The 17428-nt window shown below is 35.8% G+C and overlaps 2 protein-coding genes across 2 annotated transcripts; one reads left to right on the forward strand and one right to left on the reverse strand.

Moving 5' to 3' along the window:
• The first annotated feature begins 2277 nt into the window (after window positions 1-2277).
• ubald1b (UBA-like domain containing 1b) lies at window positions 2278-7495 on the forward strand. Its single transcript, XM_026201329.1, has 3 exons — window positions 2278-2548; window positions 2891-2944; window positions 6315-7495. Exons 1-3 carry the CDS (start codon window positions 2441-2443, stop codon window positions 6609-6611), a joined length of 459 nt encoding a protein of 152 aa, XP_026057114.1. The 5' UTR covers window positions 2278-2440; the 3' UTR covers window positions 6612-7495.
• Window positions 7496-10557: 3062 nt separating this feature from the next.
• Window positions 10558-17345, reverse strand: LOC113042392 (intercellular adhesion molecule 1-like). Its single transcript, XM_026201244.1, has 5 exons — window positions 16985-17345; window positions 15780-16037; window positions 15340-15669; window positions 14859-15098; window positions 10558-11872 (listed from the first exon to the last, which is right to left on the reverse strand). Exons 1-5 carry the CDS (start codon window positions 17139-17141, stop codon window positions 11763-11765), a joined length of 1095 nt encoding a protein of 364 aa, XP_026057029.1. The 5' UTR covers window positions 17142-17345; the 3' UTR covers window positions 10558-11762.
• Window positions 17346-17428: the final 83 nt, after the last annotated feature.

Genomic DNA, 17428 nt, shown 5'->3' on the forward strand with positions numbered 1-17428 from the left:
CTATGATGTCTGGCCCTTACTGGTTGTAAGACCTACAATTCACCAAAAATCACAGTAATTAGTAAGCATTTCACACAGCAAAGACATCAAAACAACTTTATATTATAACATGACTTGACACAAAAAACATTGCAAAAATAAAAACAAAATAAATATGAGAATAAATGGTAAATAAAACTGTATCTAACTAATATGTTTAACATTTTCTAGTTGTATTTAATGTTTTCATTTTCAAAAACGGAATAATTACAACTTTAAATTCTTAAATGCAATTTTATTTTTATGCTTTTTGAACATGGATTCAGCTATTTTAAAATCAGGCTTATTGCATGTTATTGCATTCTGAGCACAAAGTATGTGCTTTCTTCAAATAGAACTCTTGCAGGAGTAATTCTTTATTTATTTAGCATATTTAAACCCACCTTTTGAATATATATATATAAACTAAGGTAATTAAAGGTAAGTAACAAGACCAGTCGATTACAAAATTATAAACGAGCACACCAGAAAAAAATGTATTTGATTTGAGGACATAAACTTACTGTATTGTAGGATGTGGTGAAGAATGTCGCATACAATAATATATAGATGCAACACATTTGAAAACCAATGAGAAATCCCACTAACATGATACAGTGGTGACAGCGTGATGTAAAATATGTTTGTAAAAATTCAACACAAATTTCATATCCATTGAAATCGTCTTTCTTTTATTAAATAGTTAAATAGTGAACTGTATTAAATACTACTTTATTAAATAGTGAGTCGTATCAAGATTCAAGTAGCTTTATTGGCATGGTAAAAAAGTATCTTTACATTGCCAAAGCACAGAAACATTTAAATACACATGTATGAATAGAAGTATATAGCATATAGAGTATATATATGTATACAGTAAAACAAAAGTACTAATAAAAATTATAAAAAGAAACAAGGACTGGATCCTGTCATGTCAGTTTGTGTGTGTTGTGCAGTGTTTTCTTCCGAAAGTGACTTGTGGTTCTGTTCTACTGCTTGTCCTTTTTTCGTGGGAGGACTTGACATACCTTGCATCCAGGTTAGAGCTTGTTGAGGTTTCTTCCAGAATGTTTTGGCAGTTTGTCCTTTTGTTGTATCTGGTTGAAGTATTTTTGCTGGTTTGTGAATTGAGGGAAAAAAGTTTCCCTAATTTGTGAAAAATTAGGGCATGTTGTTAAAAGGTGCAGTTCTGTTCCCACTTCATGTTGTGTGCAGTGTGGACACAATCTGTCTTCTTTCGGTAGCCAGGTCTGTCTCTATAGTGAAGTTACAGTCACCGAGTCTGTACATGGTCAGGATTTTACTTAGTTTAGGATTTGACACTCTGTTTAGGAATTCAACAAATTTATATTCTCTGTTTAGAGACAGATAGCATTGTAATTTACTTTGCTAAGCTGTTGCTTCTGTCCAGTGTTTCAGATATTTCTCACTTAGTGTTTTAATGATTTGATTTAGTTTTGGATTATAAAGTCAGTTCTGAGACCAGCTTGCCGAGGGGGCTTTTCTCTGGGTTCAGTTCTTGGTAGTGTAAGGCTGTATGGTAGAGGGTCTTAATATGACCACTTTAGGTGCGCATGGAATTTAATGGCTTTTTTATTTATTTTATTTTAATCATTAGTGGGTATAGCCCTAATTCTGCTCTGCAGGCATTGTGTTGTACACAAAGAATAGTTTTTACAGAATTCTGCCTGCAGAGTCTCTATTGCTCCGGGTGTGTGTTCACAGTGTGTGTGTGTGTTCACTGCTCTGTGTGTGTGCACTTCGGATGGGTTAAATGCAGAGCAAAAATTCTGAGTATGGGTCACCATACTTGGCTGAATGTCACGTCACTTTATGTCACTTTATCACTTTATTGGATGTTTGTCCGATTTGGTAAAGTCTTGTTTTGCGAGTGGACCCAGACATCCATAGAGTCCGATTGGTTCTATAACTGATATAACCAAATTCCGATTGGGATTTCATGTTTTATATTTTTCTTGATTGCATAAAATGCTCTTCGTGCCTTGTCTCTCAGGTCAGTTACAGCTTTGTTAGAGTTTCCTGTGTAACTGATGTTTATTCCAAGGTATGTGTAATTTTTAGTTTGTTCTAAGGTCATCTTGTTTAATTTGAAACTGTGGTGTTTGTTGCCTTTTTTGGAATAACATAATTTTTTTTTTTTTTTGTCTGACGGAAGGTGTGCAGGACGTCCAGGTGTGCGACATTTCTGCATACTGGCCTACAAATCCCAGAGTCCCTCTCTGACTGTCTGACTGCGGTTGTCCGACAGCGGGCGCTAAGTAGGAAGGTTGAACAGTCAATGGGTTCAACTCAAAACATTTTTTGTTTCCAGTCGACAAGTTGATGTTTGAGTGCGGCGTTTTTGAAAGTCTGCATGCTGAAACTTTTAACTGACGAAATCGCACGGGTTTCTTAATTAAATATGGACGAACTAAGGCATCAGGTTATGATAAATCAGTTTGTTCTTACAGCCGGATGCGCGGCAGATCAAGCAAAGCAGCTTCTACAAGCTTCACACTGGCAGTTTGAGGTATGTTTGTTTGTTATTGTACATCAAAATGATTTTTTTATGATACAGTAAGAAATAAATAGATAAATAACACAAATCAGTATAATTAACTTATACTTTATTTGACGCATGAAAAAAAATATTTATAGGCTACTCATGCGAAACAAGCACCAGACAGCAGTCAATATAAACAAATAATACATTGAAATGCATAATAAATAAATTAAAAATATATATGGGATTCAGTGAAATAAAAAGTTAATAACGTTATGTTTAATATTGTTTAGTTCAAAGTCCTCCCATACACATTTGCTTACTTCCTCGAGTATTTATGAATTACATAACTCTTTTATGTTATTGCAGACTGCTCTCAGTACATTTTTCCAAGAGGCTAATATTCCCTACAGCCATCAAATGGTGAGTATTACTTATTTGTCGTTTATTATTGTGTTCTTTAATATCTGTTATGATGACTTCCGCCATATTGAAACCACGAGTCAGACAAAAATAAACACAGGCTGACGTTTCTCGCGAAGGCTACGTTTACTTCTTTAAAAATTGCAACTTTGTCGTTTAAGATCATACATCCTCCCATAGGTTGTCAATTAAATGTGTTAATATTTAAGATGAAAAAAATAATCTGAGTTCAAGGGACTTGCGTTTTTGCAAACGTGTCCAAAGTTGTGGGGGAGGGCGATTCCGGGAAGCAGAGAGAGCACGCGCTTGACACGGAGCTGTTTACACCGGTACTAAAACAATAAGAAAGGTACGACAGGAACACACTGAAGCAAGCTCAAAGTATCACTGGCTTGGAAAAAAAACGTATCATTTGAATTTATTTGCAGATATTTTAAATGAATTGAATTTGGAATTACTCCGAAGTAGTAGTACCGGTCACATGCATAGCGAATCAAATTTAGTTAACCCTTGGAAAGCACCTCATTTGACTCTTTCTTAAAGTGCACGTAGCCTACTAAATTTTGATAATTAAAGAGGTTTACTTTATGAAATGCACATCGTTGTAATGATGAAATATTTAAATGATGTACAGTACACCCACGCGAGACTCAGATTGTTATCAGTGTTTAAGAAAAAGCTGTTTTATTCTTCCGGGAGCTGGTAGCACCCTTGCTGCTATATGCTGACGTCACCAGCATCAGGCAATTGCCTGCGTTTATAATTACTAACAACAGCTGTAATAATACATTTCGTTAATATACAGACAGTGTCTAAGAATATACAGTGCATTTAAGCATAGAAAATGACAATGAAAAAAAATCTAATCCGATTCTGATTAAAATGTTTAAGACGGCTGATTTTCGTAGTATGAATGACCTGTGAGTGACTTAGGGCTGGACGATATTATTTTATATATTGTTATTATTAAGGAAATTAAACTTACCGTCATGAGATGTCTACACAGGCGATGATACCAAAAAGAAAGAGAAACATCGGAAAATAGGCATATTTTATTCAAGACCTTGTTATATGACATCAACATGCATTAATCATATTTACAATCCCCATCAGAATGTCCAGCTTCACCGTGATGAACTTAAAATTGGGTTCTATTATTTCTCATCAACAGTTTAAAAACAAAGCTAATGTTTTCTGTTAGTGTAAGCACAAACTAAGGAAAGTAAAACCAAACTTTGTGGCAATCATTAAGACCAAAACAAACATGATGTGTGTTTATGGTGCATTTCAACAATGTTGTCTCGGAGGGGGCGGGGCGTCGTGGAGGTGGAGCTTAAGTAGATGATATTATCGGATATCATGTTATTTTAAAGGTGTTAATCGATGAAATATTCTTGACATATCACACGGCCCTAGTGTGACTTGACTCGTGACTAGAAAGTAGAGACAAGTTACACTTTCGAATGACTGAGAATTGTGTGAGTGAGCTCTTTATAGGATCTTTTACACATGCAGCTTTCAGTTTCAAGGTTGAGTTGTCATATCTCATAGCAGGAAGGATTTCGTATTGTGAGGGATTTTTGGCGCAGTTGATAGAACTTAATTTCTGTTATTCACAAGCTAGTCCTTGATCCACTGGTAGAATATAATGATATACTTGTGGTTTGCAAATCATTTAGAAAATATTTTGTCAGACATGGCTGCTTTTGAATGACTGTCAATGGACAAATGTGCTTTTTGCCGGTGTAGTTCTTCCATCTACAGAAACTTAATGCAACAAAGTGAGTATTTATGTATGAAAGCCCTCAGAACTGCTGAGTGAAATAATTCATTATAATTGAACAAATGATCAACTGAATATACATTATCCTACTTATTACATAGCTATTTACCTAATAAATGGTCTTTAAATATTGATTGTTGTGCTGCTTATAGAATTTGTGGAAACTGATACATTTTTTTCTAGGATTCTTTGATGAATATAAAGTAAAAAAAAAAGCATTTATTTAAATTAAAACTCCTTTGTGACATTATAAAAGTTTTACTTTCACTTTTTATCAATTTAACACATCCTTGCTGAATAAAAGTAATAATGTATACAGTTTAGCATTCATAACGAAACCATATTTGACTACAGTATGGCGATCGACCATATAAATTATGGGTCTTAGATTCTTTCAATTTTAGTTAGTTTTAACAACAGGAGAGCAGCATGTAACATGAGACATCATGGTGTTGTTTTTCACTGGTTATCTTCTTAAAGCAGGCCTCTGAAAGACTCAACGTTGCTATAGTAACATTTGTGTCAGTGAATCAGGTCTGGTGTTTACTCAGGAGAGGTGGCCAATCATTATTGCATCATGTCCTGCTTGTCCAAAGGTCTACAACCTCAGTAACTTATACAGTTCAGCAACTTCCTCAATTCCTTGTTTCAGATAAGGACTCGTTTGCATGGTCGTGATTTGAGAAATCAAAATTTCCTTGATGTTTTGAGATGAAAGAGATCATTGTACTATAGTAATATTTGAATTTCAGAGCTCAAAACACCCTTGTTAGTCCAAAACAGCTTTTATTGAAACCAAGCTAATTTCAGATTTTGTCACATAATGATGTAATAGTGCAACGAAAGCCCACCTCTGCAGAGTCAGACCAACACCTGCTTCTGCATCATCACGTCTTTGTCGAAGTTTCGGCACAGGCTTTGTAAAACAAACCTTTACTGTAAGAAATGGATAAGATATGATAATACCGCAACATGCAAGTAACCGTGTTCTTTATATTCAGTGAGGCAGTCCACACTTCACATTGAATCTCTTATTTACAAGTGTTATGATGAATTTGTGAAAGTGCAAAACTTCGAGTTGCAATGACGATATCACTGCATTTATACACTTAACAGTCTGTCTTAGGTTATAAAGTTCATCAATGCAACCTTTCATGTGATGGGAGTAGATCTAAATATAATGCTATAATCAGCGCTCTCCATGATTTGTTCATTTCAACAGCTGTAATAGTAAAAATGTAGTAAAAGTTCTTGAGTCACATGTAAAACTCATTTCATATGCACAGATGTCAGCCAATCATAGCAGTGGGCGTTTCCATTGAAGTCAGCAGACACGCCCCTTCCAACACAGCGTTCAGATCAGAGTGTAAAATCAGTGTAAAATGGCCTTTTATTTGTAAAATTTGAAATAAAAAAATCATACTAACATTATAAGTGCACCTCAGGAAAGAAATTATCAAATAATTTTAAAAAAGCAATGCATGACCCCTTTCATGGTTGTTAAAATCTGCTTTGTTACTGATGGTTGTGGATTAAACAATCCATTACCCATACCAGTTTTAAAAAAACTCCTCTATTTGTTTCCAGATGTGCACTCCAGCCAACACGCCAGCGACACCCCCTAATTTCCCAGATGCCCTAGCCATGTTCTCTCGTCTTAGAGCCTCCGAGAGCTTCAGCAACAGCAGTCCCATCGCTTCTATGGCTACATCACCAGCTCCTCACACCAACTGGGCCATGAGCCCTCCGGCAACCCCTGGTCACCAGGGGCGATGGACTCCAGGTCAGCTCATGCCGCAGTCGCCGTCACCGGGCTGGCCGGCGGCTGTGACTCAGCAAGCCTCTGCCGAGCATGCTAGCATCATCATGGAGGCTGAGAGATAGAGACTGCTTTCACTAGCCATCACACCTTACACAAAGATGGAGGATGGACCTTCCTCTTAATGATTTCGGCAGGTGTGGATGTAAAACAGTGTGACGAGAGCACTGGGTTGCAGTGGAGGGACAGCGTGTGGCCTCTTCTCTGAGGTCACATGAGATCTGGGATCTTTTCGAATGCTTTTTTTTTATTTTTTATTCTAGCGATTACCAAAAAGATGTACAGAATGAGTGATTATGTAGCATATTCACAGATAACCTCGGACAGATGAATGTGTTACTGAATATTGTCTTCAGTTTCAGCAGTTCTCAAGTAATGGTGAAAACTCTATTTTGCACTGTGTACTAAACACCTGCAGTGGATCTAAGGTTAAAAGAATAGTTGCTCACCGTCATGTCATTCCGAACCTATTGACTTTCATTTTATAGACAACATTTTCTTCAAAATATTCTACAGAATATTATATTCCACAGAAGAAAGTCAGTCATGCAGGCTTGGAAGGACATGAGGGTGAGTAATTGATGACAGAATTGTGTTTTTGGCTGATCTGTCTATTTAATTGACAGGTTTACTGCAGAAAACACATGATCTTTTGACCTGGTCTGTCATTTTTTACTTCCTTATGACTCCGTAATGAACTGAATTGGCATTTTGTATTAAAATTATGGTTTAGGCAGTTTTTTTTACCCAGAATGTTTAATTCTCTGGTTCTGTTTAGCACTTACAGCACATTTGTCTCTTACCACAAATCCCCATTTGTCCCTATAAGAATATTTTCTTTTCACGATCATCTCCCTGTAACGGTTCACACTGCCTCCACAATATTTGTGGACTATGTGATGGTTTTCATTTCCTGTTTATGTTTTTAAATAAATAGTGTATATATATATTGCAGAATGCTTGGTGCTGTTTATGTTAGTGTAGTAAAACAATTGACATATTTTGTTTATAGTGTAATTGAGGTCACTACATGTATGCCTGAACTTTGTATCCTGTAAAACCTTGGAAAATGATTACACAGACTCAAAACTAATTCAGCAGTTGATCAGGATTTATATATATCATTTCTAAGTCATTGCATTTTGCCTTGCCTTTGTGGAACTATGAAGTTGAAGATTCCAAACTAACAGGAAACTGAGCTTCAACTGCAGCTCACATGAACACAACTGAGATGATGGGTGATGCATTTTAAGTGCGGCCATCTGCTTCATCTCAGTAGGGTGAAGACCGCCTGCTATTTCTGTCACTTGGCTGTGTGTGTGTGTGTGTGTGTGTGTGTGTGTGTTTGTGTGTGTGTACACCGAAGGATGAGTGGAGGGCTGCTGCAGGCTAGTCGAGCATTAAACAGAGAAAGGGTACATTTAAAATGACAAGCCACAAACCTCAGGACTGCAGTTTCATTACTATATCATTTCACTTTATCTCTATTTCTGTTTCTTTCAGTTATTTGCATAAGGAAACAATATATCATTACGTTATGTTCCCTCTGCAGTCATTTTTATTGAGAGGATAAAAATAATGTTATTGTTGCAATGAATATATTTTAGGTCGATATGTTTTTTTATTTAATATTTAGATATTTTTAGGTATTTTATGGCACTAAATTATATTTATGCAGTAGTTATGATCCATTTATAAAACCCATTTATTACCTGGTAACCACTTTTTGAATGCACCTGAAATTTAAATTTCAAACTTAATTATGTATTTTTTGGAGCTTAAGTTTGGTCTTTTTTCTTTCTTATTTATTTTTTAGTTAAAGAAGTTTGTTTATTGTTACGATTTTTTTTTTATATGAAAGCTAAATATTTCATATTTCACAGCTATTGCTTCTTGAATGTTTTCAAACTTGTATGAGAGAAAGCAATTTTGTATTATAATTGTTTATAACATGATTGTCATACTGTAACAGCTGCACTATTTAAAAATGAGATCTTCTAGAACCTGGTTATCTTCCACATTATTTCTATGCAGTATTCAAACATTTGAGCTTGTGAATCATCCCTCCCAGAAACCAAAAAAACAAAACATGGTTTAAATAAAATAACCCAATAAAGAACACGTATATAAAAACGTTTAAAACAAAGATATCATATATAAGTAATATCACGTATAATAAAAGTATATTTGTTTACTCTATTCTGTGAATTTGGCAGCACAATGAATTCCCATTCCTGACCAATGGAGGTCGCAAAGTGTTTTCTGTGTTTTATGTTCGAATGTCCCAGGAAACTGCCTTTCAAGACCCGTTAGAAAACTTTTGAAATCTAAAATGACTTGAGTTTGGTATATTAAACGTTTAATATAGCTCAAATTATGGACAGGACATGAAAAAGATACAATAGGCCACAGAACATTATTTGCTAATTGCTTGTCTGCAAAAAATTTAATAAAAATACATATTAAAAATCAACTTCGTCAGCATTAGGAGTTCTAAATATTATAGAGAGAGAGAGAGACAGAGATTGTGATTTAGGCTACTTAACTTGCTTGTATATGTTATCTTTGACCCCAATCGTTTTATTTGCCACACCAATCTATAAACAATATTACTTCTGCTACATTATAAAAGTAATTGTACAGTCTATGTGTAATTCCAACCAAAATATAAAACGTCAGTGACAGTCCTTGTGTACTTATAGCCTACTCATGAATACATTACCAGGAATTCAAGGACTAAGTCTTTCCTCATTTCGAAAGTTTTTTCGTGGTTTCAGTATTCTGCCGTCATTATTAACGTTTGTAGGCGGCTCTTCCTGCACAGATTACCTCAGAAATCTTAATTCGTAGCCTCTGAACATGTGCCGTCTTGAATGCGCGGGAGCAGTTGTTGAATGCGTTATGATTCATGGTGATTTTTGCTGAGTCACGTTTATTTCTTGTGTTTTGTAGCTATGTTTGTTTGTTTTAGAAGTTCATCTTTCCTATTTCGAGAAATTGTGCTTTTGAATTCAACCACCTCACTCTAACAGACGTTTTATATAGCTAAATCCTTTACTTTTGTATGAAACGTGATTGTTTGTCTCTGGCTGAGAGAACTCGGTTTCATTCCTGCTCGTCCCTTTGGAACAGTTGCCATAGCAACACTCAGTACTTGCGAATATTTTTGGCAGCAAAACAAGATTAGGTTATTGTGTAAAACACAGGCCTACACAAACTAGAGGCATGTGACAAATAAGTCATAGTTTCAGTGTGTAGCTCTGCACTTTTCTAAACCGCATAGAGCCAGATGAATACCATTTGAGCAATCGAGATGATCTCATTTAAGTAGAAATTAAGCAATTTGTGCTTACATTGTACTAAAAATGACTAACAAAACCCTGACAGTACAAAGAATTTCAATGAACTAGTTTTGTAATCCTAGTAGTCATACTCAGATACTCCTTTGACAAAGAATAAGGGGGAAAAAAGATAATGTGAGGCAATGGTTTTCAAAAAATTCTGTATTCATAAAATAACACAAAAGAACACAAACAAAAACACGAAAAAGCAATGCTACTATACATTCAGGGGAAGAAACTGAGGTTTACTACAAAAAACTACCTTCCACATTAGCCTATAGAAACTTGTTCAGACATGATAAAGTAGTCCGAGTACAAACAGAACATTGAGAACACTTTACAGTAAGGTACCGTACTTTAATATTTGTCACGTCGTGGCTATTGCATTCACTTGTTTGAAGGGTTACCAACTCTTAAGTTTAAATCAGCAAATTTGCTTTTATATGTACCATACAAAGTATCATAGCTATGTGCAATCACTGGGTGGAAAAATAAGCATGTGATCATTGGTTTTCCACTGACCTCATCATGTCATTAGAAGAGGAAAAGAGAAAAGAAAATGAAGGCAACTTTCAGTACTGAAAAGGAACTTTAAAAAACAGTTTTATATTAATGTGTCTATATATCCCCAGTATATATGAAGACCTTAAGGAAAGAATGTATAACATACTTGACTAGGCACCCACATGTTTCTTTTATTTCATTAGCATTATGGAGATTATGTGTAATCTTTGTGATGAATGTTGTTGGCTACTGATATCAATATTCATTTTCTCAGTTCAGTGATATTTATCTTCTTTCTCAACAACTGGATTATTGTTAATGTTTCCATTAACCAGCAGTTTCTAGGTAATCTGGCTAGTGGTCATTAGCTAGTTAAGGTTACAACTACTGTAGGTTAGTTGAAACAAACAGCATATTTTAAGAGTTCAGAACATGCTCTTGATAGCTTATGCACCACAAAATAAAAATATAGTATCAATCCTTATGATGTTTTATAAAAATACAGAGGAAAAGGCATGCGGCACATTTAATAGTAAAAACCCCATTGATGAAAAATGTCCCAACCTTAGTATAAAAATAATGTGAGGGTGTATAACAAATTAACTTTAGCTATAAAACCATGGTGGATAGATAAACCAATTAATGGGTGAAAATATAAGTGAAGCTTTACATTCAAGACAATACAGTTTGTAAAATTAAAAAATACATTTTGTGCGACAGACTAATTAAACATTATTATTATTATTATTATATGAACTATCACATGCATTTCTGTAATAACAGTACCTGCCCAACACCAAATCAACATTAACAGCAATGAAAATACAGCAAAACCCATATTTATGATCTTTAATGAATGGCTTTTCAAAATTAAAATATGACTATTTATAAAGGAAAAAGAATGTAGTGTTTTACAGTAATGGGATTTCCACAAAAAAAGTGGTTATATTTAATAACAGTTATGAGACATGATTTTGTCCTATCAGGACCAGAATAATTAAGGAACAAACATAAAAAGAAATCTAATTTGAAACTTAATATGGTAATTTAAAAAAAAGTGCTGTAACAGTTCCCAATACTGCAACACCCCAAGCCATGCAAAATCACATCAGCTCATTAAAGGAATAGTCCACCCAAAATGAAAATCTGCTGTACAAGAGAAACCGGTTCTAAACAAATATGTTGGTGGATTTTGATGTGAGAGGACAACAGTGGATGGAGAAAGTGTTGTTATAGATTATTGGCACCAATTTCAGCAATTTCTTTATTTTGGATGAACTAGCCTATTGCTTTAAATAATAACCCATAATAATCAATTTTTTCATGATCTCCCTGAGGAGAACGTACCCCTTTGGTGTCATCTCTTCTCCATCAAATGATAGAATTGCTGGAACTCCTTTTCTTGTATATCACATATGCAACGATTAACACCACAACCAGGGCCACTCCGCATATAACAATAACCCAGAATGTGGTTCTGCCTGTAGGAGAAATGACATTAATGATTTTATAAACATATGAATCAATCAACAGCTTCAGCAACAGAAGTGTGACTCTGCTGGTTGTTCAACACACACACTGCCAGCAGCAGTCCTGGAGCAGCCTGCAGGAACACAGCACCAGTGTACTGGGACCACAAGAGACTATTGTTGCACTATTCCTCATTTTGCCTAAAAGCACCAGATGAATCATTAAATGCAAAGCTTACTCAATACCAAAAAAACACCCTGTAGATAAAGAATGAACTTTGGGATAAGTCAATACTGAGAGTTTAAGATAATCAACTTGTATAATGCTGAATGTCACAAACACAAACACTTTTCTTTCCTCATTTTCAGGCATTTCATTTCAAACGGAATCCATTTTTAATAGTATATATAACAACCAACGAACATTTTATTTTCATTGACTTGTTTTCTTATTATAGTTGCTTTGTCTTAAAGGTGCTGTATGTAAGATTTGGACTCTACTAAAGTATAAAAATAACATCATATATTTGCCGATATTTAAGAAACATGCTGTGACTGTCTGAGTGGTGGTTGAATATGGATGTATCATCTTTTATTTGCACACCGCATGCATTTATACGTATCCACAAGCTCTCGCACACATACATCTATATGAAGAACTTGTTTATTTATTTAAGGTAAATCTTTATTTAAATGTCCCTGTTTTTTGTAATTTGCATTCATTTGGTTTCGGTTTATGATAACCACCCAAAACAAACAATGTTCATTATTTCTTTATTGTTAGGTTTCCATATATTGACATTAAAACAATGCAATTTTACTGATTTTGATTTATTCAATGTTATTTGTTGAATGTGATGTTTCATTGGTTTCCCTCTTAATTTGTAATGGGCCCATCTTTTCCTTCATAAACTGTTGCTTCATTCATTTGAAGTTAGGTTTTTTGTTGTTGCTGGTTTGGTCTCTGTCTGAATGTTTAACTTCTTTTTCTTTTTGTTCCTTGGTTTATTTTGTTGTGTGATAAGATCTATGAGTTTGTAAAGATGTTTTTGTTGGGTGGGTTCAAATAAAAGACCCATCTTTCAGTGGAAACCTGGTATTTCCTTGTTCCTGACTTCTCAGTCCCTCACACATGCTAAGCTAACATACTTGGTTATCTGAAAAACAATGCTACAATCAGTTATTCTCCTTTGACATTCCAGGACGGAATTTGGTCTGTTTTGGTTTGTGAAACCCACCCACTACAAGTTTAGCCAATTGTATTTCAGCACTCAGGGTTGCCAGCTGGCAGAAAACAAAGCATATTTCATTCATCATTAAGTGTGCTCGTTCATGTTTGTGTCATCAATCTGGCAACCTGTGTATGTGCATCACGTCTGAGGAGGAGTAGCCTCAGACATCACTCCCACAGAAAGAACAAAGCCTCTCCAATATTCAATTTGGACTGCAATATCTAGTTAAACCACTTGGCATCAATCCTACTAACAGCACCTTTAATGATTAGAAAACTGCACAAGCACATTTGTAACACAAAGATTAGCTAGTATCAGAAGTCAATGTTATATAGTGCTACATGGATGACAGAATTTTGTAGACCAAAATGCAGAATTTTGGGGGGTTTTTAGTCGCATGACTGGCTTGAAAAACATTCATAAAACTGCAGCAGCCATAAGCAGAAGCCTATCAATTTTCTCATAACTGGTGCTCATTGGAGGAAAGCCTTGTTTCACGAATTCCTGTAAGGTTATGACATCATGGGTAAACTATGAATTGTATGGAAGTGGATGGGTTTTGGGTTAAATGGCTGAAATATGGTCTGTGTTTAATGCAAGCTCAAAATATTTTCATGATATTAAATATAAAAAAAAGCTTTTGTTTGTCTTAAAAAAGGTGTTTGCAAACAAGTGGCTTAATGGAACTACAGAGGTTAGCATGGACAATAAACATCATCATGCCAAACAGGAAAATTAATTGTGTTTAGAATCACACTCTTACAAATTTTTCTAACTCAAACTTTTGGGGAAAATGTTTTATAAATAATTACTAAAAGACTCGAAGGGTTAAGCATGGTACATGGCAATGCTAATGTGTTTGGTCTTAGCAAAATAGATCTGATGCGGCAGAGCAAGTACCAAGACTTGCTACTGCCAAAACAGCCACAGACATGCTGCTGTGAGCATGTAGGAAATATTGCTGCTGCACATATAGAACATACATGAAATTCCCCCGTAGAAGGCCTATACAGGTGGAGCTGGGGAAGGTGGAGGGTTTCTGAAGCACGTTGTTACTGCTACAGCAAGTGATTTTAATGAGCAGCAAGCTCATTGGTTGCTGATACGAAAAGAATACTATCAGCTGCACCATGTGAATAGTTATGACATTATGTCAGATTGAGTTACAGCCTATTGGACTGCACCATCTAGAGTTTCATGACAGAACTTGGATTTATAGTGATGTTGAAGTCATTCATGAAGTTTGTTTAGCTTTTTTCTTCTGCCAATTTTAAGCTTCATAATTGAAGATGGAGATTATTATTATGAACCAACTATGTAAGAATCATAAACTTTCTTTGGTCACAGAGGTTATTTTCTGCCATAATCCAAAATCTTAGATAATACTAACTTCTGCAGAGCCCTATAGAACAGTAAGGACTAGTTCACACTAGTTTACACGTTTTGATAAATGCAAGATATGGGCAGTGGAATGTGGAAAATGCAAGGTCTTGGGACACTTTTTAAAAAAAAAAGTTTAATCTTTTAACTTTAGTACTTTGTTTTTAGAATGCTGTGTCATGCAAGATTCTGCGAGACACAAGCACAATGGTCAAACACAACTATATACAGTAACGTGTTTAGAATTACATTTAAAAAACAATGGAAACATAGCATAGTGGAATATCAAAATAATTCTGTTTGAACAGACCCTAAAAATCAGTAAATGTAACTTCAAACTGCCAAAGGCAAAGTGGCAGATTAGTGTTTATTTAATCGAAACTTACCTCTTTGCTCAGCTTCGATGATGAACACTTTGGTGTCAGTTCCCAGATAGTTTGTGGCGTTGCACGTGTAGTTTCCTGGACTGAGTGTGGAGGACTGGAGCACTGAGGAGTTGATCTTCTCTTTCAGATTATCTGAGTACCATATGTACACAGGAGCCGGGTTTGCCTTCACTGTACAGTTTAGTGTGACCTCATCCTTTTGAATGATGGTCTCTGTTGAATTCGAGTGTTTTGGTTTATCTGAGGAAGACAGAGAGACATTTCTCATTACACAGCACCATGATGGGCAGCTGTTATTAATAAAGCAGTAAAATACTGCATCACTGGAACCTTTTTATTTGTGTTAATTCTATTCATAATAAATTCTAAGTTAATAAGCAATTATCTTAGTTTGATGAAATATTGCACATCCTTCCCACTAGAAGGCCATTCAGAAAATATACAATTAATTATAAGGCAAGTTTAGCAATAATAAACTTACAGTGCAACTCAACATTAAGATGTGCTGATGTTTTATTTGTAGAATATTGAGGTCCTTCTGCTCCCAGATCCAGCTCTGCTTCACACCAGTACTGAGCTCCATCATCATCTCTGTCTGGACGGATCAGGAGTGTGGGGTTTACATTCACTGGAGTCTTGCTATCCTCAGTGAAGGTGGTTTGGGTCAGCAGAGTCTGTCCTTTATACCATTTGACAGTGAGATTCTGAACAGGAGCCACATCGTGAACATCACACTGGAGCTGATACTGCCGTCCCGCTATCATTGGTCCTGTGCGTTTCACAATGCTGATGGACACATTGTCTGGAGTCTCTGTGGAGGAAGATTTACAAACTCTGAAATCTCCATTGATGAATGTACATTTATTAGATATTTCTGAGAATGAAAAGACACAAAAAAAAATCAATAACAGAGAAACTGACTGTAAATAATGACTGGGAGCTCTACTACACACTGTCCCTCATAGTTTATGTAGCAGAATGGCTGTATCTCCCATTCTGTCAGGTGTGACACTCTCCATGTGATCAGACTGTTACTGGTTTTTTGCACTGCTCCTTCACTGGCTTCCCATCCCATCCCTTTATGTGAGACTGAAGTGCTACAGTTAACTGCAACAGAATCGTTGTATCTCACAACAGCTCTCTGTGGGTTGAGCTGAACAGGACATTCAGCTTGTGCACCTGTTAAACACATTGAAGAACACACAAATGCACATTGATATTGATTACTAGAAAGACTGAACACAGATAACCAATAATCACATGTTAAATCTAAAAACTGACCAAACTGCATGCAAAACAATCAAGAAAAGTTTTTGGATATTGTAGAAGACCAAAAGAGGCTCATAAATTCTTACCACCTGGGAAATGAAACTTAGAAACTTTCACTGACACAGCAGGGTCATTCAGAAGCATGCCCCTCACACAAGTGTATAAGCAATTTACTATAACAAGTGGGCACCACCTTTTACCATGAGTTATCTTTTGTAAAGACCTTAAAAATAAATTCCTCTACATTTCAGTGTTTCCTCCATAAATATGTATTTTTGTACTGTTTTGGCCCTGCCTTCTTATCCTCTCCTCTCTGTTTTAGCAATCAAACAGGAAATAAACATTTTATTCTTAATTTTATAATAAGGCATATTATTTTACTAAAAAGTAATTTTCACAGGTTATTTGTCAATCCTGTTATCATCATAACTTAGTAGTAATATGATTACAAGGGCATTTGTAGTATTATCAGCATTGAATACATAATAATAAACAGCTCGTATTGCCATGATGACTGTGAACACAAGATAAGTAATTGCTAAATTAACTACTATAAAACTACTAACTTTGTTACTTAACAAATTCATAGGTTAAATGCACTGCTGAAGAGTTTGCCAGCACTAAAAATACTGAGCACTCGGGGTCATATTACAAGCGCTATGTAGATAGCAGGGGTGACTCCTTACTGTAGATACAGTAATGAATGAACTAAAATAGGTCAATATTTTAACGCGGACAATAGAGGTCAACGGCTCTCTGGATCACTCGTGAACACATTCAAGCTCGTACGCTACTGTTTCACGAATGTTCTCGCTTCTCGTATCTAAAGAATGAAAGGGAAACAAGTCAATACAAACCTGTGAGAGTCACAAACAGTAAAACTGTTGAAAGTCCATAAAAACGTTGGAACATGCTGTAAGTGTTCGAGTGTACCGTCGACCAGACAAAAGCGGGATCCAGCTGTGCGAAGATATATATGTGTCGCCTCTTCCTAGCGTCTGTCAGGCAGCTCATCAAGCGAAACCGCACCCAGATCACTGGGGATATCTTTTTCTACGGAAGCACCTATAGAAACGAAAGCATTCACGCAGGTCATATATGGAAGAACCATGCGCACAAGCTTCTGGGAGAAATGGCTTAATGGTACTGCGAGAGTTACGAAGACGCCTTTAATCTCAGACTCTCTGCAACATGGCGCATTATCAAGGGGCTACAAACCTTCTTACCAGCAGAATACTGTTTTACCTGCTAGAAACAGCTAAAACCAGCCGATGCTGGTTGGTCAACTGGCCTCCCAGCCA

The sequence above is a fragment of the Carassius auratus genome, chromosome 3 (assembly GCF_003368295.1).
Source record: "Carassius auratus strain Wakin chromosome 3, ASM336829v1, whole genome shotgun sequence".
Classification (NCBI taxonomy): domain Eukaryota; kingdom Metazoa; phylum Chordata; class Actinopteri; order Cypriniformes; family Cyprinidae; genus Carassius; species Carassius auratus.